A 27,551-nucleotide genomic window follows, 5' to 3' on the forward strand; every position below is an offset into this window, starting at 1 on the left:
ACACAGGAACAGCGAGACTGAGGGTGAATCCCAGTTCTGTCCTCCCACGTTAGACTTACAAATGGCAGAAGAGTGCTAAGAGCTACAATGAACATAAACCATATCCATTTTAGGAAGTCTGCCATGCTTTTTCCATGTTTTTATCGGGGGGAAAAAAAAAAAAAAAAAAAAGAAAAAGAAGTTGTAAGGTAACAAAATTTGGCATATGAATTACCTTCAGTAAGTACTGACATTTATAAAGCTCTGAAATGCTGAAATGTAATGAAGTGGTGGGATACAACTAATTAAACTAAAATCTTTGAGCTGGCCAGAAGTCTTACTTATCCAGCAGCTGAAAGTTAAAGCTCTAGCCCTTCCCTATTTCCTTACGTTAATGAAATGGCATCAGAGCTGATTTAAGGCAAACAAATCGCTCTCCTCCTCCCCATATGGCTGTAAAACTCCTACCCATTCATTTCAGCACTGTTGTATAACCACTTAATTACTTCCTTATTAACAGCATCGATTTCTAAGACCACTCATCCAAGTCTGTGGGCAACACCAAGCTGTGTGGTGTGGTCGATACACTGGGCTGCCATCCAGAGGGACCTGGGCAGGCTTGAGAGGTGGCCCTGTGCAAACCTCACGAGGTTCAACAAGGCTGAGTGAAGGGTCCTGCACATGGATCGGGGCAATCCCAGGGATTAATAGAGGCTGGGTGGAGAACAGATTGAGAGCAGCCCTGAGAGGAAGGGCTTGGGGGTGTTTGTTGATGAGAAGCTCAATGTGAGGCAGCAATGTGTGCTTGCAGCCCAGAAAGCCAACCGTGTCCTGGGCTGCATCAAAAGAAGAAAGGTGTGGACCTGTTGGAGTGAGTCCAGAGGAGGGTATGAGGCTATGAGGATGCCCAGAGGGCTGGAGCTCGTCTCCTGTGAAGACAAGCTGAGGGAGTTGGGGTTGTTCAGCCTGGAGAAAGCTCCAGGGAGACCTTAGAGCAGCCTTCCAGTATCTTAAGGGGGGCTGCAGGACAGCTGGGGAAGGACTCTTTGTCAGGGAGTGTAGTGATAGGATGAGGGGTAGTGGCTTTAAACTAAAATAAGGTAGATTTCGATTCGATATCAGGAAGAAATCCTTTATTGCACGGGTGCTGAGGCACTGGGTTGCCACAGAAGCCGTGGACGCCCCATCCCTGGAGGTGCCCGCGGCCAGGCTGGACGGGGCTTTGGGCGACCCGCTCTGGTGGGAGGCGTCCGGGGCGGAGGTCGCTCGGTGGGTCCGCCCGCCCCCTCTCCTTCTCCTCCGGCTCTGTGGCTCCACAACCGGCCCCGGCGGCTCCCGGGGAGGCCGGGCAGGAAGAGGAGTGGCCGCCGGGCCCCACCTGCGCCCCGCCGCCTCCAGCTCCAGGTGCCGAGGCGGAAGAGCTGAGGGAGCCGGCGCCCGCCTCAGGAGATGGCGGGGGGCCGGGCGCTGGCCGCGCTTCTCGCCGCCCTCCTCGCCGCCTCGGCGCAGCCCCCCCGGCGGCAAGGTAGGGGCTCCGGGACGGGACGGGACGGGACGGGACGGGACGGGACGGGATGGGGAAGGGAGCTGTGTTACCTGTAAGGAGCTGCTGCGGGGTGAGCGGTGCCGGGAAGTTTCCAGGTGAAAAAAAAAAAAAAGCTTTTATGGGAGCAGCACGGCTGGGGTACCTGGGGGGAGAGGGGCACAGGACGCCCCAAGCTCAGCCGTGCGCTGCTCCAGCTTCCTGGAGGCGCCGTGAAATCCCACTGCCCGTGGGCACATCCCTGCAAAAGTTCCCATTGGGAACGCAAAGATGGTTCCTGGGGTTTTCCTCCGTTTCAGAAAGCCGCTCGGCTGCCAAAAATGCAGGATGTGAGTTCAGGAGGTTCGTGCTCGTCCTCAAATCCAGCTGGTCTGTCTTATAGCCACGGGTCCTGTTCAGGACCCTGGAAGTATGACTCCTCCATACAAAATAAACACCGAGGTACGTGCTGTGACTATGAACAACCCGAGGAGCCTGCCGCAAGTCAGACCTCTAACGCTTCTGTTACTTCTGGCTGCACTCACTATACTGCTGTGTGGCTCACGGCCGTCGTTATAAGCAACAATGTCTAAGGGTTCGCTGCGAAATTGGACAGCTCTGAGGGTTAACTTTCAAGCTGCGTAGTCTAAAACTTTAAAGTAAAATGCTTAATGCCTTTCTTCTAAGTCAAATTAATGACAGCTGTCCTGTCTTCAAAGGATAAAGGACGAGTATTATGCCATGCTTGCTTGTGCGTTGTTTTCAGAGAGAAGAAACTTTAAAAGCCCAGAGGTGGATCTGTGCTAGAAGGAGAGGAGCCAGACTTTCTAAAGATCTTTCATTGCTGAAGTAGCAAATGAAAAAATCACAACTATATCTTTTCTCATATGTAGGCATTCAGAGGGAAACAGAGCAGCCTACTAATGATATTCTCCCTCTGAACTACCCTTATGCTGTCCATTCATACATAATTCCTCGTTCTCTGGTCAAACCATCTTATCAAAATGTTTTGTTTCCTTTTTCCCCCATCAGTCTTCTTGATGCCTCACATTAAACTTCCTGGGCTTGCTTTTGAGGTGTGCTACAGCTCTGTTTGAGACATTGTCTTTGATTTTATTGCTTGTTGTCGTCATCTGCTCCAGCGTCTTCCCCTCCATCACGTTTAAAACATCCAAACTTGAATTCAGCACACGTGGATGTGGTTCCTGTTTTAAAAAATCAAGTTAATACTTGCTTTATGCAAGAACGAAAGCTCGTGTTGGAGGCAGCACGGAGCTGAGCCCATGCTGTTAGTTTTTGGTTGGGTATAGCATGAGGAGGCTGGGTGGTGGTGGTGGTGAGAGCGGTGCGTTCCCTGGAAAGCCAAGCAAGTCTGCTGTGTGTGTGATGGGCGATAGCTCTGGTCAGTAACTGGTGAAACCAAAGCTAGTAGAAGTGAAGATAAGACTGCTGGAAGAGCCGATGGTTTGGTGCCTGAGTCTCGGCAGCACGGTGGGTTGGAGGGTGGCGTGGTGTGAGCGGGGCAGGAGGGGAACCGCGCCTTGCCAGGTTTGGTGAGCACATCTTGCATGCCTGGCGTGTTCTTCATGCTGGGAGTTACTCCTGTCATTACGCAACCAAAACTGAAGCTGAAACGTTTCCCTTAGCAAAGGTTCGTCCGGAAAACCTAAGATACTTCAAGTTAATTTTTCCCCCTGCATCTTTACGTGTTGTGTATTTTTTAAGGAGTTCCCTCTGTCCTGGTGCTGACAGCGGTGCTGACTCTGCCACTGCGTGCAGGCATGGGCTCTGTGCACAAAACCACACACCAGGTGACATTGAGGTACGTGCATCTTCTCTGGGACTGCTTGTGCCCTGGTGGGACAGCTACGAGTCTTGGTGCACGCATCTTTACAGCTGTTTCTCGTCATCCTCAGAGAAATCCCTTCTTTTCTCCTCCCTCCAACATTTCCCAGCCCACATGGTGCTGTCGTTACTTCCTGTAGGAACATGCACGTCAACCATGACTAGTCATGTTGTCTTCAGATGCGTCTGTGGTTTTTCTTCAGATGCAACTTTAGGCATAATGTAAATTGTTAAATAAAACGTTGGTTAACTTCTAGGTGGAAAACTAGAGGAAAGTATTTGGTGCAGTCGCTGTGTGTAGATGTGGGAGTGCGAATGAAGTATTACATACTTGACCTTTTAAAATGTGTTTTCTAGTTAAAATATGTCTATGAAGCAGTAGTAATGAAGTTAATCATACTTTTATGAAGTCTATAAAACAGATATTTCAGATTTAAAGTGTCCTTAAGTGATATGTATTTCTGGATTTGTGTTTCAAGTGTCCTTGCTGTAATAAGTGAATTCACGGATAAAAATGCATTGTTTCTTGGTCCGCCCTCCAGGTACCTTTTTCTTCCCAAATGACTAATTCAAGTCATGCATAAATCTAAATAAAAGCTGCTGCTTTTAGAAAAGCAAGCTGTTATCAGACATATTTATGGTGTTCTGATTTAGCACTGACGGAATATAAACAACCAGCCCCTTCGTGCTCCCTTTGAAAGGCCCTGCGAGCTGGGTTATTTCCATTCCGAATTGCTGCATTGCTTGTTGGATCGAGATCTCTCCTTTTAAGACCACAACTGATGCCCATGAGTATGTGGTTGTAGTGGTTTTTGCTTGTCTCGTGTCCTTATCAGTCCTAAGCGCTTAGTTTTTACTCTCTAGAAATATGTGTATGGTTATACCCAGTTTTGGTTGTACTAGCTTAAATTTTCACCAGGAATATATGTGTACGTATTTTAGATAAGTTTTGGAATTCACATCTAATAAACTAAGTGAAAAGTTGCTCAGCCTTCTCCTGAGGTTTATTACAGAAATATTTCATATCAGAAATAGCGCAAGCTGAGAGCAAAAGCAAGATGCTTTGGTCTTTACCTGTGTTGACTGCTGCAGCTGTGAGGCAAAAGTTAACCTCTGGAAGGAGGGCACCAGGAGGATCTTTGGCAGCAGTAAACTTTGGGACCCGTGACAGGAACAGTGTGGTTGCAAAATAGTGTAAGTGATAGATGAAGAACTTTTTTTTTTTTTTTTTTTTATGAGTTTCTCATTGATTATTTTTTTTTTTTAAATCTTTTTTTTTTCTTCATTCTTGGACCTTGTTTTTGTCTTTCTGTGCTCTGTTATTTAAAGTATCTGGCCTTGAAATGATTCTAAATAAATTTTATGGGGCTTTACTTGTCTCTGTCACACCTGAGAAGTGAAATGTGTGTGTTCCTGCAGATCCCCGCCAGGCTAGGTGCTGCATTGCCTCGTTAGGAGGGTTTCTGTATATTCTGTGCGCTGCGTTTCCCCCGTGCGTTGGCAGACAGATGGCATCTCCGCTGGATCCGCAGTTAGTTAATGACTTAATTATAACTGTGTCTACTCAGAAGAGCAAGTGCAAGGAGAACCACCGGGAGAGGAGGGGAAAGAAACAAACAAACCTTGGTTATTGAAATTGAGGTAAAATACGGCCTTCTCCAGGTCCTGGGGAGTGACAGAGGCGTGCGTTTGGGTGAGAAGTTGTATCCCTGTGTGTTCAGATAGTGCATCCTGTAGCTGGATGGTGAGCTTGAGAGCTCCTTGCATGGCTCAGCCTGTGTCCTTTTCCTAAGCTTCCATTAAAATCTTTGTACAATTACACATTCTCAATCGAATTCTATGATTTATAGACCTGTGCCCAGCTGAGGGTAGGATATTTTTTTGCCTCAGCGAGGCTGCCCTGGTATTACAATGACCAAACCTTAGCTCTGGAGGGGAGAACACACCTGCAGCAGCACAGGAGGATTTGCTGCCCCGGTTGGAGCCAAACCACCACTGATTCCTGAGGAGCACCTGGTGACTTTCGGCAGCCTTTTAGTAGGACTTTAGTAGTCTGGGCATTACCCCTTGGCTCAAAAACTTCTCTGGCATGATGGAGGTGTGAACAGCTGTGATGGAGGCTGCTGCTGTTCAGGACCCACTTGGGCCACTATGGTGCAAAGGAAAGGAGGTGGGTTGTGCTGCCCTTAGCCAGCTGCTGGCTGTACCAGGGCAAAATCTTCTGCTTCTTTATTAGCTGATGGCAGAGGCGAGGACTGGCTGAACCTGGCCAGTGTGGATGGCATTGATGGGAGGCAGCTGAAGAAACGTGCCATAACTTCTGGTGGATGTGCAAAAAGCTGTGCTTCTTGATTTTTTAGGGTACAAAGGGAGTGTGGCCGCTCTGTCAGACCAAGGGCTTGTTTTGAGGGGTACGATCGTGCCAGCATTTCGGAGTTGGCCCTGGCTGTTCGGGGTCCATGGGCAGAACCGAGAGATCAGCGTGTGAAGATGGGCAAAGTGCCAAGTGTGGAAATGGGTGATCTGAAGTTCCTCAGAAAGGAGAGACAAAGAGCTGTCAGCAGGATGTTTGGCATGGGAGGGACTGCTGGTTGTGAAATGCGCTCTTCCACCGTGGTTAACCAGAGCCAAGACTGAAGAGCTGCACAGGCATGCTCCGAGATGCTGTCCTCTCGCTGGCTCACATCAACCCGGGGATAAGCCGTGTAAGCAAACATCCCTTTGATCGAGGGAGGCTCCTGCAGTGACTTGCACATTGTCTTTGTGGTTCTCCTGCCGGTGCGGTGTTTCCTTGGGTTGTACAGACCCGTGCCTCTTACACTTTGTACATTGTACATGGGCTGGCAGTTTACAAATAGCATTTGCTGAGCTCCACTTCCTACATCAACAGAAGCAACAGAAGTCAAGTAATGGAAAAAGGAAAAAGCCCACAGTCAACACTCTCCCTTCTGTAATCACAAATAACCATGCCAAGTCCCAAAGTGTCTTTTTTTTTTTTTCCCCCCACTTTTGTTGAAAAAGCTTTTTGTGAAAACATCTTTCACACATGACTTATGAGTGTCTCAATTCACTTTCTGGAAAGGTTCTAGGGGAGAGGGGGTAGAATTACTGAAACTTGAGTAATTACTTAGTTATTTTTTTGAGATCAAGGTACTTCATGCCTGGGAGGCATTGCAAATTAACCTGATGAATTAACTGCCTTTGAGTGAGCAGCCTCGCCAGCCGTGGTGGCTCATGCCACCGTTCCCCTGCACAGATCCTGCTGGGAGGAGAGTGGGGAGCACAACATCTCGCCCCCAGGCCCATGGGTATAAACCTTGGGTGAAGATGAGGGGACCCTGGTGTGGTGGCTGAGGAATCGGGCGCTATCTCCTGGGTGCTTACCCTGGGATGACAGTCGTCAGCAGCATCCGTCCCGAAGCGTGCAGAAGCTCTGCAGATTTGAGGCTGTAATTTTCTGGAAATAATCATTTCACAAAACATGGACCTCATCCCGTGGCGCTGGAAGATGGGAAGTCGTTAAGCAATCAGCAGAGTAGTTAGTTTGCATTTTAAGCGTAAACAAAATTCCCATTTGCTTTAGAAAGCCTTCAGCAGAAAGGACTTGGGCAGCCGACAGCAAGCAGGGTTGGCTGTAATTTATGATTGTGATAGCGATCTCAGTTTGCTGCTTACAGCTCTGTTTAGGAGCTGAGAAGATTATTATAAACAGTGTGTGGGGCCCTGGCTAACGCTGTTAAGGGCTTGCGGAGTGAGAAGGGGATCTCGGATGGGCATCTCCAGAAGAGTGGCAGTGGGTGCTGGGGATGAACTGGATGGCAGGGCTCAAGCTGGCAAAGAGTCATTAAGGCAGGTTTCTTGGTCTGCCTTTTTTTAAAAATTTATTTATTTTTTTATTTTATTTTTGATCCATCCAGCGAAGTCACGTGCAACAATCATCCTTGTGGATAAATTGCTGCAATAAAATCCAGTCACTCGGCCAAAATGGGTGAATGCTGGTTGGACTCTGTTCCCCTATTGTGTTTAGCAAGGAGCTGTGCGTAGCCATAAACCCCTGTCCTGCCAAGTCTTTTCCTTGTACGCACACACGCATGCTCTCTGTAAGCGCCACCGCCTCCGCCACCCTCCAGCTACCTTCTGCTTCACACGCCCGTCTTGCACAGGCAGAAATATCCGTGTGAGAATGCCTAATTAAATAGTAGGGGATCAGTGTTAGGCGTTTGGGCTGAATTCCCTGGAATAATCTCACTTGTTTTACACAATATGGTTTGTTTTGAAGTCAGGTTGGAGAGGCTCTGAGCAATAAAATTGCAGTAAGTGTTGGGAAAATTGTGCTGTGGAGAACAAGCTGGTTGAGGTGTGTTTTGCGGAGAGAAGAGCATCACTGAGTGCTAAAGGATGTGGTGGTGAGATGGTTGTGGGGACGCAGCCTTAAATGAGGGTGAGCAGTAATGAAATACGATAGCAGCAGGGAAAATGAGGATCAAGGTTGGGGCAACTGAAGAAATGGTCGAGGAAGACTGCAGGGCTGTAATCACGTCAAGGAAAATATTTTCGGATGAGAAGAGCCAGTCTGTGAACCACCTCCATCCAGGCCAGCTCAGGACTTCACCTCTGACGTTTCCAGCCCAGCTATTTCTCCGTTGTTTAGACAGAGCAGATCCAGCGTCAGTAATGCTTCTCCTTCTTCCTTCGAATATCCTGTGTGTCATCTCTGTGCAGCACTGATGAGGCACGGAAATTCCTTCGTTACGAGAAATGTGGATGGTTACTGTTAGCCTAAATAAAAGGCATGTGGTGGGAATCATAGACAAAGACAGATCAGCGTGAGTCATGCGGAGATTCGCTGATTCTTATAAAAGCTCTGTAGTAAAGATGGTTTTTAAGTAGTCTCTATTCTGCTGCATGTATGTGGCTATTTTTTATATTTTTTTTGCTTTTTAGCCATTTAGTCATTCGTTCTTAGTGCCTTTGGGATTGCTGGGTGTATTTCCTTTTGGCATGGTTCTTTTTTCCCCGTTTTCCTACAAAAATGAGAGTTGATAGTTTAATCTAGCTTAGCGCATCACCAGCAGCTGACTGCTGCTGACCTATGGCACTGTGCTGTTATTTCTCTGACAGCAATGATTATCTGCGGACCTTCATTTTCACAAGCTGTTTATGTCGTGACCTAACTCGGTGCCTGCCCCTGTGTGTGTTTCCAGCAGGTAGCTTCGCCGAGCCTAATCAGGTGTGTGACCTGCACTCTTATCGCCTGCAGCGATGCATTTGGCCGCTGGTGTATGGATCATTGCAGCACTTGAGGCAAAATTACCAGGGAGCAGAAGTCAGGTCTCTCAGGGACGGGCAAAGATGCTGCTTTTCTTTAACCATAGCAGGAGGGCCGTACTCACTTATTTCAAACTAGTATTCAAAATATTGAGAGCTTGAGCCTAGTTTTTGTGACTAAAAATGACCTTAGAGCCACACAGGAGCATTCAGTGCAGACGGGCTGGGTTGTTTTTCAGTCCTGCCAGGCTGGCCGTGTGGTTGTGGTGTTTCAGAGCTGGGGGAAAGAGAAGAGGTAACTGCTTGTCAAGGAAGTGAGGAGCAGACTTTTCAGCAATGTTTGTAAAAACAATAGGTGAGTGTGACAGCTGTATGCAAGAGAGGAGTCTCTTTTGTCTGTAGGTATTTATTATTGGTATTAAGCTATTAGCACTATGTATCTGGGTGGCATAAATGTCAGAAAAATTACGTCCTGTGTGTCCAAAGGATATTTTGTGTGCTAAATGCATTAAAATGCAAACAAACAAATGTACAGTAGTATGGAAAAACAACTCAGGACTAGCCTGGAAGTAGTTTTGCTTTCTGTTCTGGGAACTGCTTTGCCTCGACAAACACGGTGGCACAGCCCTTGCTGCTGACGTTGCTGTTTTCTTCTCTCCACTCCTGGGAAGCTTCCCTTGCGATTGCTCCCCGTGTGTTTGGAGTGTCATCACATGGATGGGATATGGAGGAAATATGTGTGTGTGTGACAGGGTGACCTGCAGCCCAGGAGGAGCCAGTTCTGCCCTCCCTACCTGCTCCAGGACTTTGGCTCGAGAGCACGGCAGTGCCCATGGTTTATCCAGCCTGTCATGGCAGCCTTCAGCACAAACCTTTCTCCCTTGTATGTGGTCATCTTTTTTCTTCTTTATTGCCTCTCCCTGTCAGGAAAACCCAGACTGAAAATCTCTTGGAAACATTTCTAAAGCAGAAACGCAAACGTCACTGGTTCTTATCTTCGGCTGGGGAGTTCGGTGTGAGCCGTCAGCTAGCTTAAAAGCTGTAGGGAAGTTAATAAGTGACCCAATTTTTCACTAATGGTATAGAGGGATGATAAATTAGTCACTGCAAGTATGTGTAGAAATTTGGCCTCTCGGTGTTTGAGGTTTTTGTTTGAAGCCTTTTGATCCTGGCAGCAAATAAGGCGGGCTATTTCCAGGGCCTGGCCTCAAGGTTGCGCAGAAAAGCCTACAAGTCCAGAAGAGGCCCAAGACCGCCAAAACTCAAACAAAGCCACGACTGGGTGTCATTTTGACCACTTTCTGCCCTCCTCTCCCTAGCCATGAGACTTCGATGCTGGCAAAGCCAGAGCTGGAGCATTTTCAGTGGCAGCCTGTGGTGCTCAAGAGATGCGTGCTTCTGAGCCAACTGCTCGCTGCCACCTTCCTAGCATCTCTCCTGGCCATGGGGATGGCCACAGGGGCTTTCCTGTGGTGCTCGACTGCCAGATTCACTCTTTTAATTGGTGTTAATCAGCACGAGGATGATTCTCGACATGATGTGTGGGCAGAGCTCTGTGTGGCCCTGCAGGTGTCCCTCTCGAGGAGCAGGCCTCTTCGATAAACCACCACCCATCCCGTGCCAGATTGCTCAGCGGCCACTTCATCCTGTGTCTCCAGTACTTTGTGTGGGAGCTGCTCCTGCTTTCAGTAGTCCTTGGAGGTGGTGTGAAGGCTGCCCAGGCTTTTATGCGTTCCCCAGCACCTGAAGGTGGTTGTAGCAGGGATGGAGAGGACATATCCAAGCACATGTAGCCCACCCAAGGCCACAGTTTACTTGCTGCTGAGGGGTGTTGCACATACGTTGTGTACCCAACTTTGTAGGGACCTTCAGAAGCCAAGCAGGCTGTATGATGGGCATAACAGACTGAAAGTCCAAGTCTGGATGACATAAATTTGAAAGGAGTAGCCAAGCTGCTTTTTTAATGCAAAATCCACAAAACCAGTGAACTGGAGCAGAAGTGGTCCTCCACAAATTGCATTTATTCCTCTCTCTGAGCACAGGCGGCAAGTGGATCTCTGCATCATCCGTGCTGGGCTGGGAGAGCTGCAGGTATTTTCTGGAGATTCAATGCTTAAGAGCTTTGGGACAGGCACAAATGTTCCCTCTGAAAACATGGCACCTCTAGGGATGTGTGGAGAGGCAGGTGATGCTTTTACCTACTAGTAACACAACACCTTTTCATTTTTTTCTTTAGGTTCGTTTACAATCCCTCTTCATGCGGCAGACAACGTCACAGTTACAATTAAATTGAGACCTGGTGTTTCATTGGGCTGTCAAATTAGTGTAAAAAATACCTTCAGTTCAGCCCTGCGTATAAGACCTGGGGAGACTGTGACTTTTACCTTCACGTGTAGTACTCCAGAGAAATATTTCATCATGGAAATTCAGAAGAATATTGGTAAGATGCGTGTTTCTATTTCTTCCCCTCATGGTGGTTTTCTTCCTGTAAAACCACATGCTTTTTTTTTTTCCTGTTACTGTATCAAGGTATCTCCCGTAATTTTGGGTAAGAAGAAATCTTTGGATGCTAATAAATAACCTTGAATTACTGAAACTACACAAGTTAAAAGAAGACTGTGTTTTTATGTCTGGCAGAATGAATGTAGCTCATCTCTTTTTTTGGAAACAATTAGAGTTTGCATTAGCTGCTTTCTGCTATCCTTTCTCCTGCAATTTACGACCCTACCAAAGGAACTTGCTACCTGCCAAAAGCCTCTGAGCATTGATACCAATATGTCATGCACTGTAATCATTGAACAGCTTGACTGTGTCTATAAGGACAGCCGAAACACTCGGATGTGCCTGTGTTTCCATATATTAAATGAATGCTACCGACGTCAAGAAGCTGAAAATTTTGAGGTGTTAGTACTAAACTTTCATTTGCTTTGAACATTAGCTTGTGTACGTGTGGTAACATATTCTTTAATGGTATGAACACATACTATTTCTCAGCTAGATCCCAAATTTCATTTGGCAGTCAGTTTTTGGCTGTATCTTCGTTAATTTTGGGTTCAAGTCCTGTTATAAAGACAGTTCTCGTATTTTAGAGTTTTATTCATATGGTTCATGCATATAGCAATATTCATGATATTTCATGGTATGTGTGTGAGATACAGTTGTGGTATTTTTAATTCATTTAAGCCTGGGAATAAAATACACTTATTTTTTATATCCAGCTTGAAACACCAATAAGCTGGCTTTTTCAGAGAAAAGTTCTGTAGGTTATCCCTCGAATATTTCATTGGCAGTTGTTATTCATCACTTCTGCAAAATCTGGATCCCAGGCTGCTCATCAGGGTACCAATGAAATGAAGGGGTGGTTTGCAGCAAGCAGTGGAAATCTTAATTATTTAACAGGCATCACATGACAATTCTGAGTGAGATAGCATAAAATTGGTTCTCTCGATCCATGATTTCCAGCTTTCTTAATATTGAATTTCGCCCTTCTGTCCATTTGCCGCCCTGTTCACATATCCTATTCACTATGTACCTTCTAAATTCTTCATCAAACAATGCAGAAATACTACAGACAATACCTCCTATTAGTCACCCTGGCTTGTCCCTAGAAGCAGGTCTATCCTGTCTGCCCTAAGGGATAGGAGTCGAGTTTAAAGATATCATTTAACCATGTTGTGGGAGTATCTTCTGATCTATATAGAGTAGAAGTTAAGAAGTGCAATGTAAAAACTAAAAATTAAAAAAGCAATTAAGGGGAAGGTGGCAAATTCCTCACTTACTTGAAGGCTTTCTGTAGTATGTCATGGCTGTTTTCTCTCTGCATTTAGACTGTGTATCAGGCCCATGTCCCTTCGGAGATGTTCATCTTTACCCACCAGGACTACCTCGCCTTAACAGGACTTTTATCTGGGACGTGAAGGCGAGTACAAAGGCTGGACTTGAACTGAAATTTGCTACCCCGTGGTTAAGACAGATTCAGCCAGGGGAGTCGTGTCCGGATTTAGTTAACTACAACATCAACAGCTGCATAGATACAGCCACAGTTAACATTGGCACCTTCTGCAGAAATGGTTCAGTGTCTCGCGTCAAACTGCTGGGAGGAGTTGTCATGTCTCTGCACCTCCCGTGGAACTCTGCTCTCACCACCTCGGGTTTTAGCATCGCAAACAGGTCTTCCATAAAACGTAAGTGTGGAGTAATCTGTCATCCACTGTTACTTTCCCCATGCGATCTTCTTTTCTAGGTGGTGGTGGTGGGGTCAAAATATCTTTGATTGGTTAACCTAATCATCATGCAAGCCGTTGTGTTGCTGCTTTTGGTGCATGTTACTCATTTTTCGGTCTCTTTAAACTTGTTAAAACTTAAAAATAAGAAAACAGGTATGTTTAAATTTTTATCTGGATGAGACTAGCTAGCATAATTAGAGTGAGCCAGAAGACTTATTTGCTGGTTGCAGGGTATAGTTGTATTTCTTTAGTTTGAAATAAAGCTTCCTTAACTTGTTTGAGTCTCAAACAAATGTTTCTCTGCAGGAGGGGAAGGTGGGAAAAGGGGAAGCAATGCCTGGAAGGCACATGAGTCTGTGTGCTTAACTGCAGATATCTGTTTCAACCTGTGCAGTAGCATAAAATAATCTTCTTAAAATACCTGAAATGTGTATAGCAGTCAGTGAGTTAGTTTGTGATCTCATGACAAACCCCCTTTCAGAGATTTTCATGCTCTTTACTTGAATTGTGCAATTATTGCCATCAGCTATAGATGGAACCTGATCTAAGTTCGTCTTTCTAGAAGGCTTCTTCCACAGTGGCTAAAAAAGGAGATTTGTCACCCCTTCTCTTGCATGGCACTGCTGAAACGTTCGGGAAGGTGAGAGGCATGGCACTCCTCACAGTTGCTCATTGTTGCTGGCATCCTAGAGTGGGGCTGTAATCTCTGTGTACATAACTTCGCTCTGCCAAGTGCCGAGACTCATCCAAGTACAAGGCGTGTTACAGGATCTCCATGCCTCACCTTCTTGTTTTATCATGCACATTTGAGGCTCTGTCCTGGTGTGCTTTTGTTAGTTAGATCTCTGAGGTTTTTGGACTGAGAGCTGCATGCTGATTTGAAAGCTCTGATCTTTTGTTTTGTGAAATCTGGTGAACTGGTATTAGCAGATGCAGTTGTCAGGCTGCGTATTTGCTCTCATAAAGCCAGGACAAGAAGTAGGAATTTCCTTTCTGAAAAGTATAGGCCTGTCCGTGTGCTTGACAGGTAGACCCGCTGCACTGCAAATACAGTGCTAGCATATCCTTTTCCCTTTCTGTAATTGAAGACAATAGTATCAGCTCAAGTATAGGTTCTAGTCTGATGGTTCTGCAATAAGCTAACCTGTAACTGAAATGGGTGAGTTCACTGTCAGATAAAATGCTCTGCTGCTGCAGTGCTACATATGCTGGTGTGTCTTTTCTAATTTCTAATGCTTTTGCGTGACTTGTTTCTCTCATTTTAGGGTTATGCATTATTGAATCCATTTTGAACAGGGAGTCTTCCATCACACTGATGTCCCCAAACTATCCCTTGGGCTTTCCAGAAGATGAGCTCATGACGTGGCAGTTCGTGGTTCCTTCCAACTTGAGAGCAAGTGTGTTTTTCCACAACTACAGCCTCTCCAACTGCGAGAGGAAGGAGGAGAGAGTGGAGTATTACCTTCCTGGCTCCGTCAGTAACCCAGAGGTGTTTAAGCTGAGTGACAGCCAGCCTGCCAATATTGCTGGCAGTTTCAACCTGTCCCTGCAGGGCTGTGATCAGGACGCTCAGAACCCAGGCATCCTCCGCTTGCTCTTCCAAGTCGTCGTTCAGCATCCTCAGATTGATGAGAGTAAGTACTGGTTTGCCCCTTCTGTCTCTCTGCGCATTTATCTCTTATTTCTTTCCTTTTGCAGATACAAACTGGCTTTGTTGCAACTTGCAATGGAGTTAAAAACACCACTGTAGATTTTATGCTTTATATTGTAAATGGATGTTCCTTTCCTGTTCCAAAGGTATACGTCATGTAATTGAAAATACCTTTAATATCTGTGGTATTGGATCTTGCACACTGTAATGAATGTAAGCGTGGGGCAGCACTTCCTTGAGCCTGTGTTCTCTCTGTGGGGATCCAATCCAATTATCATGCAAGAACCTTAGTGTTTGATTAAATTGTCTAAGCTTGTGTGTCACTGTGTGTTCTGAGTGCTAAAGGGTTGTACGATCTCACCACTTCCATCCTCTGTTCTTTGTCTGCCTGATCTGGCTCCATTCATGAACAACAACTCCTCCTAAAATTGTTGTTAAACAAATCACATGTTGCATCTCGGAAGCCAGACAGAGTGAAAATATTGTATTTAGTTAATCAGCTTTATCTCTCTGTTCTACTTCTTGGAGAAAAAAAAAAAAAGGCAAGAAGAATTGTAATATATTTATGACCAGAAGACAAACTGATAATTACCAAAAAAAAAATAATAATAATAAAAAAACAGATTGCCATTTATTTAATGAAATGCAAGTAATAAACCACTTGGATTTATGAAAGAGCAGTGGTTTCTCTAGGGATTTCTTAGGATTATATGAGTGATTTTAGTTATATAAGTTCCATCAAAGATTCAAATTCAGCCCTCAGGATGGTAATGAAATTTTTATTAAAAAAAAAAAAGCTTGTTGTCTGTAGTATGCAAGTTAAACATGGTTCTTATTAAAAAAAATACATCAATATCTGCATATTCTCAAAGCTTCCCAAACCTTTTGGTATTCCACAGCTGTTTGTGGTGCTTGTCATTAAATAAGAAGAAAATACAGCTATTTTCCAATCAAAATCACTTCTCAACCTAATCTTGACTGTGTTTAGCTGCTTGAAAACCTCTGAATCTGAATTCAGATGAAAAATCTGAATCAAGCTGAAGACTGAATCGCCCTGTGGTGAAAATCCTAGGTTCTGTGCTTGGTTGTGGCGAAGACTTGAAGATTTCCACCTGACCTCTTGCCTTTTTGTATGTTGTGATTTCCCATACAGGAAAAAGCTATTTTATTCACCCCTCTTTTTTTTTTCTTCCTTAAAGCCTTTATGATCCACAGCTGAAAATAGGAATTACAGCTGGTAATAAAAATGTGTGTGTGTGTGTGTATATATTTACTGTCTTCCTTCAGTATCAGATACTTCAGTATCAGATACCTTCAGATACTTTCTTCAGTATCAGAGACATGTTGTTAACAGCATAACAGTGCATAAGAGTGCCGTGTGGATCTGATGTGTGTCACTCCACATGATAGTTATGAGTTGTGAACAAGGCTGCAGCCATAGCCATATCTTTTTCCTCTGCTCCTTCCCCTCCCTCTTCCAGATGTTTTGAGTATTTACAACTGCTATTATCTTATGTGGGAAAAGGTATTTGTCATCCCTGCTTACCCCTGTTCTGACTTTTCTGTAGCTGCCCAGGTAGCGTGTGATGGAAGACAGCTCTTTTGAAGCCTTGGTTAGGCAAAATTGGTAAGAGGAATTCAGCAGTAAACTGTACTTAACTGGAAAGTTTTCCCCTTTAATACATCTATTCTCAGATTGTTGTGCAGGAGTTGCTCCTATGGAGCATATGTAAACACTACAGTAAGGCACCGTATCAGGAGTGAAGCCTGAAGTGGGCCATCTGGAAAGAAATCGTGTTGTAAGAGCCTGAAGAGAAGAATATCTTGCTTGTTTTGTGATTTCAGAACTTTATTTTTATTAATCCATTCAAGAATTTTCTTAAGTCTCCACAAATAAGAAACTGGGAAAGTGATGGAATGTGAAAAGTTGGGAAAACAGGTCTAGAGAAAGGATAAAATAGAAGTTTTTTATCCATAGAATTATCCTGCCCAAGATCAGTGGGGATTTGCTGATCTTCACTGGAAAACACAAACATAAACGATTGGTTTGTTTTTGGAGATCTGGGCACCTTTTTATTCTTGCTTCAGACTTCTCAGGCTCGCAGCAGTGAAATGGTGGAGAAATGAGAGGCCACCTGCATGTTTTTGATGTAGGATAATCCCTGAACAGTAGCTGTTCTCAGGGAGGCAAGAAAGGCCCCAATTTTAGAGCCTGTAGGATAAGAAAGTGTGTTGCAGTGGCTTTGAAATTGTATGCTGTATATACACATGATAAGTAATCTTGTCTAGGTGAAGCATTTTGATGTGACTGCAGGTATGTAGAGGAGAGGCTGCTAGGTGCCTCGGGAATGACATCACTCATTTCAAGCAAAGGTTCAAATTCCAGCCTTGCCTAGAAGCAAAGACAACACATTGATTTACAATAGCACATTCTCACAAGCTGTTCTCAGTACTTCAAGCGTGCAAGAATTGGAACAGAAAAAGAGGTAGGCTCCAGTCCTGGGCTCGCTTCTTGCACGGGCTGTATGTGCCAGCTTTACTTCTATCATAGCTGTCATTCTCTTCCACTGACGTTAACAAAACTCATGGAGATATCCAAGGGATACATTTATAAGGAAGGTTGAGGGTGCTGTGGAAAGGCAGAGTTGCTTGTCTGTCATGAGATCTAAAATGTACATCAAACCATGCATGAAACTATCCCTTTGGATTCCTCTCCCTTCTGCAAAACCACTTCAGGGTCTCACTTTTTCATCTCATTTTTGGCTGATCTGGCTTCTTCCTCTTAATAGAGGTGTTTTAAGGAATTAGTTAAAATGGAACATACCAAGATGACTAAGCCCTGGGCCTGCAGCTGAACCAAAGAAAACTAAAATAGATATTCCTCATGTGGGATCTTTACCAAAATGATTTAATTGTAGCTTAAATCAGTGGATAGCTGAAGCGTATCATCAGAGTGATTACATACAGATTTGGGGGGTTAGAAACTAAACTTGAAATATTTGTCTTCTCCTTGTGCATGTTAACTCAGATTACTATTTAATAAGACTGGCATAGTGTAAACTCACTTTCTAGGAAGCTTAGAGACCTGGGAATGGGAAAATGGAAACTTTCATCTGGGCGAATGTGAATTGACCTCTTGTTGGCAGAGCTCAAAAGCTGCCATGCTAAGTAATAGGAATATGGCAGCCCCTATCCAATGAACAAATAACTGTGTTATAAAACTGCTGGCCCAGCCAGCCCCAGCAAAATGGAGCATTTGACTAATGTGGATTTCAGTTCCTTCAGCTTGTCCAGAGGATTTAGATCAAGGCTATTTTGCACTGCAACTCCCAGTTCTGGCTGAAACACTGCAAGTACAACCCTTTTTCCCCTGGGGGCACTGGCTGCCCTTTTGAAGTCAGCCAGCCTCCATCCCGGTGCTCTGAATTTGTTGGCAGTCATGGTGTGACGCTCCTGATGGCTTCACACACCTGTGTGCTGCAGGACAGGAGCTGGGGCGGTGGTGCTCCAGCAACAGGCCCAACAGAAGCTCTGTGACCGGATTGCCATCCAGCAAGAGCATTCAGGGAGACGTCAGGATCCCAATTCCCCCCAGGCATTGATCAGAAAGCCAGATCAGTGTTTTTCAAAGCAGGGCTGGCTCCTCTGGATGTGCCCTCCATCCAGTTTATCAGAAAGATACACAGCAGGCAGTGCCAGCCCAAGGCAAGGGTTGGAAGGCATAGCTAAGAATGGGGGAAGGACGGACAGAAACAGGTCTTCTGGCTGCAGTGTTCATTTGGCTCAGCTTAAATCCGGCATGGAAATAGGTTGGATACAGCGAATCCAATGGTGACTGAAAATCAAACATCGTGAGGTCTCTGCTCAGGAAGTTAGTTAACAGAGGGGGTCTCACCTCTCTCCACGTCCTCTCTTTTCTTTCTAGCACAGCTTAGGAGGCGTTAGCTGTCTTTGCCCATGCCAACACATTGCTAGCTTGTATTCCTCTTGATGTCCACCAGGACCTCCAGGTCTTTCTGCAAAGCTGCTTTCCAGCTGGTCTGCCCTGAGTCCTCCTGCCTGTGCTAACTCGTTGTGAGGGTATGCTCTGTCCTCTCGTCAGTCAATAAAGAAAACATTGGGCAGCTTTGGCCTTAGGATCAACCCATGGTGTAGAACTCTGACTGTCCTCCAGATGGACTTTGAGCTGCTGATCACGAGCCTTTTGAGGTCTGCAGTTGAGCCAGTTCGAGTCCACCTCGCTGTCCACTTATCTCGCTTATACTTATCAGTGTGTCTGGGAGCACCCGCTGCTCTTGCCTCACCTCAGGCCAGCCCTGTCATTCTAGAGGGGTGTCAGGTTTTTCAAGCATGTTTTTCCCTTCATAGGGAAGGTCTTGATCACCTTCTATTCCTCCACATGCTTGGAAGTGGTTTCCAGGGTTCTGTCCTTTTGCCTTCCTGGGGTCAGTGATGAAAATATCAAGACACTTTGGCCTTACCTGTGCTATAGCTTTTGGGAGTGCAGACAAATTTATCCCTAGAGTATTTGTTATCCTGTAAAGGCTGAGCATCCTGCTATTAACTGATTTTAAAATTTGGGGAGTATGCTCCCCGTGAATGTCCTATACTCCCAGGTGTTTGAGAAGCTTCTTAAATGGCTGGGGAGGTGCCTCCTTGAGCAGATCTTTCCAAGCTGATCAAGAGAGGCTGTCAGAGATGATGCAGGGCTTCCCGCAACAGACTTTGTTAATTTGAGGCATCTCAGTGTGTTTTTAACTGCCAAACAGAAAAAGGCTTTGGGGAAGTGTCTTTGAAGGCTTCAGTGACCTTCATGATGACCATCAGCGCTTTTGCTGAAGTAGAACACTTCACAGTTTTTTCCCTTTGAACCATATTGGTGCTTGTGTTTAAATTAGCTTAATCTTTAACTTGACTCTGGACAGGCAGATGTACTAATTGCTGCTTTTGGGCAATTTTTTTCATCTTGGCTCTTAAAAAAAAAAAAAAAAAAAAAAAGAACAACACTAAATAAACCCCCAAAAATAGCTTTTGGAGGTGGAGATCTTGCATTAAATTCAGCATTTGAGAACTGAGACGCTTGTTTATGATCAGCAGTTGTGTCACCAGTAAAACTGACTCTGACAGGAATACAAGGAACATATCAGGGAAAACAAATCCAGCGTAGTCAGCTGAGCTCCCCGGTGAACTATTTGCATTGTAACCTTACCTGTTCAAAAGGAACTAGCATAGGTTATCCTGTTGTGGCTGAAAAGTGGTAGGGAAATGGGGTTTGTGTGTGGAAAGGCTCAAACTTCTTGGAGTAATATGATATTATTTGAGTTTTTATTACACTGATGTGGAAAAAAGTAATGTTTTCTTAGCTAATGTAGAAATAGCTTTAACAGCTGCTTGTGTAATGGTGTGAGAAGAGATGGAGGAAATTCTGTTTCACACCACGCTTGCTTGCCAGTAATTGCTCTGAGATGTTTGCTTTTTCGTTGCAGATGTCACCCATTTGGTTGACCTGAGCAAGGAGCGGAACATGACGGTAACGATCCACTTTGAAGGCTGGCCCAGCCGAGTCCCGCTCATGTCTGAGCCGATGTGCCTGATCTGCAAGGATCCTCGCACCTGCGACCGCGTTCTGACGCTGGTCTCTGGCGCCATCTACAAGATCTCCTTTCTCTGCAAGGACTTGTCCCACCTGAGGATCACAGCTGAAAAGGGCATAAGTATGACACAAGCGGCTCGATCTTGTTTCCTAGAAAGTGCTTCCACCTGCTTTTTCCACAGTGCTCAGCCAAACCTTGCCTCTCTTGCTTTAAATAATGGGTGGATGGAAATTTGGCTTTGAATGGCTGGGGGATGGGCACAATGAATGTGGAGATGACCTTGTTGCTCACTGCAGCATCCTACCTTTAAAAATAGAAACTGCATAACTACTCCTAGAAGGGAAATGACAAAAGGCATGGAAGAATCTTCTTATTGGAAACTGCAAAATATGGAAACAGGACAGGAGAGCCATAAGTCTGCCCGTGAAAATGTGGGACCAAAGTGGCTATCAGGAATATGTCTTGTGCCATTTGGATATCCCTTTGGTGCAGGATTTTCAAAAATGCTTTCAAATACTAGAAAAAGAGTTTTAAGGTATAGATCTGGACTTTAGCGAGTTGGCAACTGTCTCAATAAGCAGATAGTGTAGCAAAAGTAATTTACTGAGTGAGGAATTTTGCATACGTTTGTCAGTTCCATTGGTGTTCTGTGTCATTTTAAGGAAAGCTCTTAAACTACAAACTGTGCATATTTTGGTAATGGTTAATAAGAGAGGACAGCTACTTAGTTAAATGCTTATCTGAATCTGTAATACAAATCTGACAGGACTCTGTCATATGTATACTGCAGTACCCCAGAGAACTTGCTTTTCCTAGGTATTTTCTCTGCAAGAAAAAGAAAACACAACCACTGTGGTTTGTTACTGTGATTACAGGCTGTGTGGATCTCCGGTGGTGTCAGAAGAAGATCCATGCCCTTTCGGTGCCCAAGGCTATTACCCAACTGCCAGTTCTGCTGCATAAATTTATTTGGAAGCTCATAGCTCCCGAAATGATAAATGTAGAAATTACGTCTCCGTCCTTGAAACTGCAGCAGCACCTTCCAGATCAGAGGTGTAACACAAGCTACAGTTACAGCATTGTTAGCGCCACCCCAGAAGTGGACTTGAACGTTGGAATTTTCTGTCCTGGTGGAGCCATTGAAAAGATTCAGTTGAGGAATAATATCACCATCTCCTTAAAAACATTTGGCAAAGGCTTTTTCAATGATTCTAATCATCAGGATCTGAAAATGTCTTTTGTGCCACATATTAAAGGTAAGGTATTGTTTTGTATGTTTTTCCCCTTTGTTAAATATTTCAGTACATTTATTAGAACACGTGAATACGTAGAAATAAGAGCTCAAATATTTAGAGTCTAGACCAGGAGCCACTGCTTGGATCAGTATTTATCTGAATCAGTGAGGTGATTTATTGCTGGAAGAAGGAAAAAGCTTTGTGATCAGATGGTTGGCAGACGGTTGTGGGAAATTCTGCAGATATATCTGTGAGAATTGTGATGATTACTGATATAGAAGAGATGATAGGTGTGTTGTATTGTTGGTACTGAGACGTAATTTGACAGTAGAAATTCTGCTGGTCATGGGTATGGGTGTAAGTGATACTCTTTTGTTATGGAGAAGAGATCCTGGATAATTTTACATGAAACAGAAAGCTTTTTTTAAAAAAAAAAAAAAAAAAAAAAAAAAAAGTTTTGAAATTAAGTAAGTTTTCATTCCTGTATTCATTTTCTTCACTACAGATGAGTGTACTTTCACTGTGAGCCCAGATCCAAAAGCTAAAATTTACTTGCAGAGTCCCAACTTGCCTTACGGTCTACCTCCTTACGTCTCCATATCCTGGTACGTCGTTGTGCCCAGCAAGCAAGTGGCCCGCCTGGGCTTCTCCAAGGACCGCATGGGCATCGCCTGCGAGACGGGGCGTGCCTACGTCAACATAAAGGAGCAGACACCAGGGGCAGAGGAAATCGTGCGCCGCGAGGATGAGCTCCTGCCTGAGCCCCGAAACATGCACCACAACTTCTGGGTGAACATCTCCAACTGTAAGCCCGTAGACAACATGCAGCTGACCGTGCAATTCTGGGTGACCTTGGCTGAAAAACAGATCGGTGAGTTCTGGGAGTTTGTCGTGGCTTGCTTTACGCTTGTTTTATTTCTTTCCATTGGGGGAACAATAATGCACGCTGCTCTGCATGCCTTGTCTTTTATGAGATCTTTGCTTTCTGAAATGCCTGTCCCATCAAAACCCTTTGGAAGTTACAACAGAGTATTTCTAGGTACTGGGGAGAAGGGAGGGATTTTAATGTGGTGGAAGTTTGACTTTTATAGCTGAGGGGGACTGAGAACGGGTGGTTGGTGGTTTTGTTTTTATTTGCATGTTTATTTTTTGCTTTGCTTTCATTTAATACAGCTTTTTGAATCACAGCCAGAAGGTACAGAAAAATCAAGTGGTGTTTTTTCCCTCCCAAGGTCACAGACCTGGTGAACAGCTTAGAATTTGATTATGCAACATTATTCATCTAAGTAGTCTTTACTTAGCGTTGGCAGTTCAATTATTCTATTTTCACATGAATAAGAAATAATCCTTGGGGTGGCTCTCCCTGTTTAGTGGAGAGTGCCCTGACTGCTGACAGCAAAATCTGCGTTCTTGTTAATTTTCATCTCTCTTAAACGTATAATTAAAAAACAGGCATTTTTGTGGTAGGCTTTGCTCAGATGCATGTAAGTTTGCTTCACGTTTGCACTTCTGCATCATCTGTGAAGGACTGGCTACACAAGCAAGACCAGAAACTGTATCAAGTGACTTTTTCCTTTTTCTTTTTTCTTTTTTTTTTTTTTTGGTAATGCATACTTTTAAAACATGGGGCAATTTTCTTTGTTCACACATGGACTTTTCCTGATCAATTTTATGACTCTTTGAAAAACCCAAGTCAATATAACTCTTGTATTTTGGGGAAAGGATTGCATTGAGGGGAAGTTGGTGAAAGTAACTATTTCCTGTGGAGAGAGAGAGGCAGGTATTCATGCTTTCTTCTCTTTTCTGCATGCTGAGCCAGAAGTTTGAGAGGCTGCTGGTAAGTTTAACAGCACATGAGCTGTATTGAATTCTTGCACCAAGGGCTAACAGTCTGGCAGAGGGAGGGTTGATTGGGTGTTTATGTGGCTGTGGTCCATTGCTAGCAGCAGGAGTTTGTCATTGCTTGGCCGCCAACCTCTTGGAATTTGCTTGTGTTACCTGTAGGCACACACATCTTCTCTGCATGCAACTGATACCCATAGAAAACTGTTGAGGGGGTTCAAACCCAACCAGCTTTTAGGAGAAAGCTCAGTGTTCTTGTACCTTGTTGTCTGTTTGCAGATCTAGCAGTGATACTTGCTGTGCTGGCTGGGGCCGGAGTTCTTGCAGCTATTGGACTCACTGTGTGCTGTGTTAAGAAGAAGTAAGTAATCCATAATCCAGCATGTGTGTAGCTACAGGTTTAAGAAGGTGTTGTGGGAGAGCAACTGGGCCCACTATTTCATGTTGTTGGCACGGATCCCTCAAACAAGGGTCTGAAGCATGATATAAGCAATCTATTTGGAGTGGTGCAACTCCAAGAACATTGCTTTATTCTAAACCAATTATCTTAGAGTAGAGCAGTGTTCCTGGGGTCACAGTACTTCAATCCCAGTGTGTTGTCTGGCTTTGCTTTGGTACAAGCCTCTGGCTGTACTGGAAGCGAGGTATCGGTTAGACTTCCTCAGTGATTAATGTGAAAGGAAGTCACAATGAATGTGGTTGCTCTGTATGTGACTCTAGAAAAGACTTTGTTAAAACAAGCTGTACGCTCACTCAGGTATCTTAAGACCTATCTTTCATCTACACAACCTCCAGCAATTTCTTCTGGAGTTTATACATCAAGCAGGAGAAATTTTTTATGAGATGAGCCCTTGGGGAGAGAACTTGATTGTGCAAAGCCAACACAAACAGCTTTATTCATGCAAGCACGGTCTGAAGCCATCAATAGTTTCGTTTCTGATGCTCATGCTCAGTGCTGGCACACAGGTGGTTTGGTCATGAATCTGTAAAGCTGGAATGAATTTGTGCAATATGATGATTAGAGCAGTAATGGGCACAATTCTCTGTCTCACAGGAAAGGCTTTAAGAATACAGGCTTAAAAACCCTTCAGTTTTTCAGCATTTGGACTTTCTGCCTTCAGAATAGTTGCACCAAAACCAGGAAAACTTCGTTTGACTTTCATAGCAGATCTGCTGTTTTACTTATCTTCAGCAACACTCAGCCTTGTTTTGTGGGGGTCTGATGGTCTTTAGGTCCTATTAATGCCTGTGGAAATTGAGAGGTTTAGTGCGCTGTGTAATTGGGATGTTCCAATTGTGTTTGGAAGGCTGCTGGAATTAATCTTGCAAACTTCAGGGTCAGCAGAACAGCAACAGATAACTAAATAGCAGAAAGTTCATATCTGCTCTTTTTAAAAAATCATGTCCAGACTCAAAGTTATTTTTCCCAAGATCGCTAGTATAGCCTTCAATCCAGGTAGACTGTCTGACACTGTAGCTGGGGTGGGTAAACAGAAGCTGTCGTTATTGGAGTTAAATGCACTAAGCCGTGTATTGTTCCTGACCTGCTATCAACTTCAACTCTGTAACAGGAAGAAGAAAAGCCAGAATCCCATGGTGGGAGTATACAATGCTAACGTCAATACCCAGATGCCTGGAAAGCAACGCCTATTCAAGAAAGATAGGAAAAACAACGATTCTCACGTCTATGCAGTTATTGATGATGCTATGGTCTATGGGCACTTGCTGAAGGAATCCAATGGCTCAGTCAATCCAGAAGTTGATGTGTATCGGCCTTTTGATGGGCCCATGGGTAGCTTGCCACCTTCTCCACCTCCGTTCTCTTTCAGAAAAGACATTAAACGCTCTCCTAGCACAGAGGAGCCTCTGCCTCTGGCAGAAACAGACCAGGACTCTTACACATTTGCTCATCAGAAATCAAGGGAATTGGAGGACAATGGAGATAATACAAATGAGAAGAATAATGGAGATACAAGTACGTCCTTCCTAGAGGATAAGGAACAGGAGGGGTTAGAGGAGTAATTTTATGCCAGGCATGGCAGTTTCCTGTGGAAATAAAGGTACCCTGTAAGGACAAGGTTCTAGGGGGATAAAAACAAACAAAAAAAGGAAACAGAAAAGGAGTGTTATTTTTAAATGTGTTTTGATACTGTTTTGGCCTTGTTTGTTTTTTTAACTTCAGCTATTGGTAGCTTCCAGTTTTAGAGTGAACATGGAGTAAACTCAGACAGTGGAGCACTCCAGAAATGTGTACATGTCTGGTTGTGGAAATAGATGGCAAAGGTATACTCCTGCTTTTATTATAAGGATTTCAGGAGAAGGAATTCATAACGGTACCAGCTTAAAACTGTGGCAGCTAATAGAGTGGGGAGAATCTTCTGTCCAGTACTTCCTCCTTTCTCACCAGTCCTTTGTCCTGAGTGTTTGCTGGTGACTTTTTGAAGACATAGGCCACATCATGTGCTCAGGGCAGCTCCAAATTGCACACACATGGGTTCCTTATCCTAAGGTTTAAGCAAAGGGGGGCAGACTGTCATTTCCAAAGCTTGCGGCTTGAAAATTCAATGTGTTTAACATAGTGATTGTTATGGAAGTGTACTGAAAGACCACGTATGCAGTCTGGAAGAGTTCCATGCATGTAAGTCAGTGTGAATACTTGAGCTTGGGCTCATCTGGCTCAGAAGTAAAGTTACGGGTTTTTCTCTGATTTTCAACTGATGTTATAATACTTCAACAGCAGTGTGACTTTATACCAAAGAATGTTTTTTCCTTATGCTTTTTTTTTAAAAAAAAAAAAAAAAGTTTCAAAATTCTAAAAACAATTTGCACTTTGGTTCAGAAGCCTGTAGCATTCACATTTTGCTAGTATCTTGACATTGTGGTCCAAGGAAGAGTAAGAATTTGATGGAGAAATGACAGTGCTGTCATTCAGCTGTTTACTAATGCATTTCACTTCATCTGTTAGGGATGCTTGGTTATTTAATAAGGATAAGAAGCAGGGTAAAGCAAAATAAATAATGTTTCCAGCAGGCAGTTTCTCTGAAATGCAAAGTGTATGAGTGAATCCATTATAAGGGCCCACATTTTGTGTTTTTTGGTCATCAGTCTGAATTTAACAACTGTCTTGAAATGATGGTGGAGATAACTCTTGATTTCTAGTGGGACTTACACTTCAGTCATCTAGCTGCCTTTCAAAACCACCTCTTGCAATAAGGTAAATAATAGCTTCTATTTTTGTGCGTGTCCCTCAGCTTCTGTGCCTTGTAAAATTTGAGGGTCTCATCTTCATGCAGAGGACCATGGGTATATGACTTAAGGTGGCTTTTATATACAAACATCTGGCTTGTCTAGGTGTGCAGTTACTTAGGATGCTTGCAGTTTTGCAAGCAGCACGGGACTCAGTGACTTGAGAATTTCTCTCCAAATGTTTTACCATGATTGTTTCTTACCTAATGATGCGCGGAGGTGCCATATACCAAAGGTGTTGCATGCAATAACATCTAAAATTAAAGCGTCTTTACTAGAAATCTTACTGTTTACATCAAAAGAAACGTGGATTTCTTCCTGTGTTGTCAATTTGCAATGCCAGCACAGTTTATGTATATGGTCAAGTTTGTATATTTAACAATTTATGCCATTACACTGCCTGGACTAGTATGAAGTCCAGGCACAATACACGGCTTATTTAAGTATAATGTTATATATGTCATATTTGTCGCAGTTTTCTGTAGCATGTCGAAAAACACATGCCAGCTAAAAGTGCCTTTTAATTGTTTAATGTATTTTTCTGCTTATGTTCAACACTTTTAATACAGAAATGTGTATTCCTAGATCTCTGGCTGGTCACTGGGATCACATATTTCAAAGTGTGCTGGGGGTATTTTCATGTCATTTGAGAACTTGAAAAGATTTCTGCGGTACTGATATGTTTTTTTCTCAGGTAACTGAATTGCCACAGTATGTTTTATCAGGGTAGTCCAGTTATGCGTTCATCTGGTCAATGCTTCTCTCTTCTCACTGCTTGAAAAAGAATGCATTTGTGAGAGAAACTTGAGGCTGTCTCGTTCTTCCAGCTCAGTTTCTGCAGTTGCTTAGGTGAAATCTTTGAGTTCATGTTCTTTCTGACAAACTGATGAAAATGTAGTAGAGGTTAGGCTTTTGCTTACAACCTCTTGATATCTGAAGGAAGAATATGATGCTTATGGATGTCTTTTTATTTGTTCTGTTTTAACTCAGCTCTTGGTATGACAATATAAACCTTATACTGGAAACGGCTGTACACTAAGGTTGACTTTCACTGTGCTTACGTTGGTACATTTAGGGTAGGAGTTCAGGCACAAATTGCAGTTCACTTTTCCATACAAGAAAGTTGTGACTTCTTTTAAAAAA

General features: G+C 44.0%; 1 protein-coding gene across 1 annotated transcript; it reads left to right on the plus strand.

Annotated features, from left to right (window-relative positions):
* Positions 1–1,331: 1,331 nt before the first annotated feature.
* CDCP1 (CUB domain containing protein 1) lies at positions 1,332–27,551 on the plus strand. The gene is made up of 9 exons (XM_082752652.1): positions 1,332–1,504; positions 10,851–11,054; positions 12,442–12,798; positions 14,106–14,474; positions 19,978–20,205; positions 20,961–21,341; positions 21,826–22,191; positions 23,442–23,523; positions 24,734–27,551. The coding sequence occupies exons 1-9, from the start codon at positions 1,429–1,431 to the stop codon at positions 25,182–25,184; spliced, it is 2,514 nt and encodes an 837-aa protein (XP_082608778.1). The 5' UTR covers positions 1,332–1,428; the 3' UTR covers positions 25,185–27,551.

This window comes from Aythya marila (genome assembly GCF_965140915.1).
Source record: "Aythya marila genome assembly, chromosome: 2".
NCBI lineage: Eukaryota > Metazoa > Chordata > Aves > Anseriformes > Anatidae > Aythya > Aythya marila.

Coding starts and splice junctions, on each gene's coding strand:
- CDCP1 (XM_082752652.1), top strand. CDS start 1,429: ATGGCGGGGGGCCGGGCGCTGGCCGCGCTTCTCGCCGCCCTCCTCGCC. Junction 14,475..19,977: donor GCATCCTCAGATTGATGAGA/GTAAGTACTGGT, acceptor TTTTCGTTGCAG/ATGTCACCCATTTGGTTGAC. Junction 20,206..20,960: donor CACAGCTGAAAAGGGCATAA/GTATGACACAAG, acceptor CTGTGATTACAG/GCTGTGTGGATCTCCGGTGG.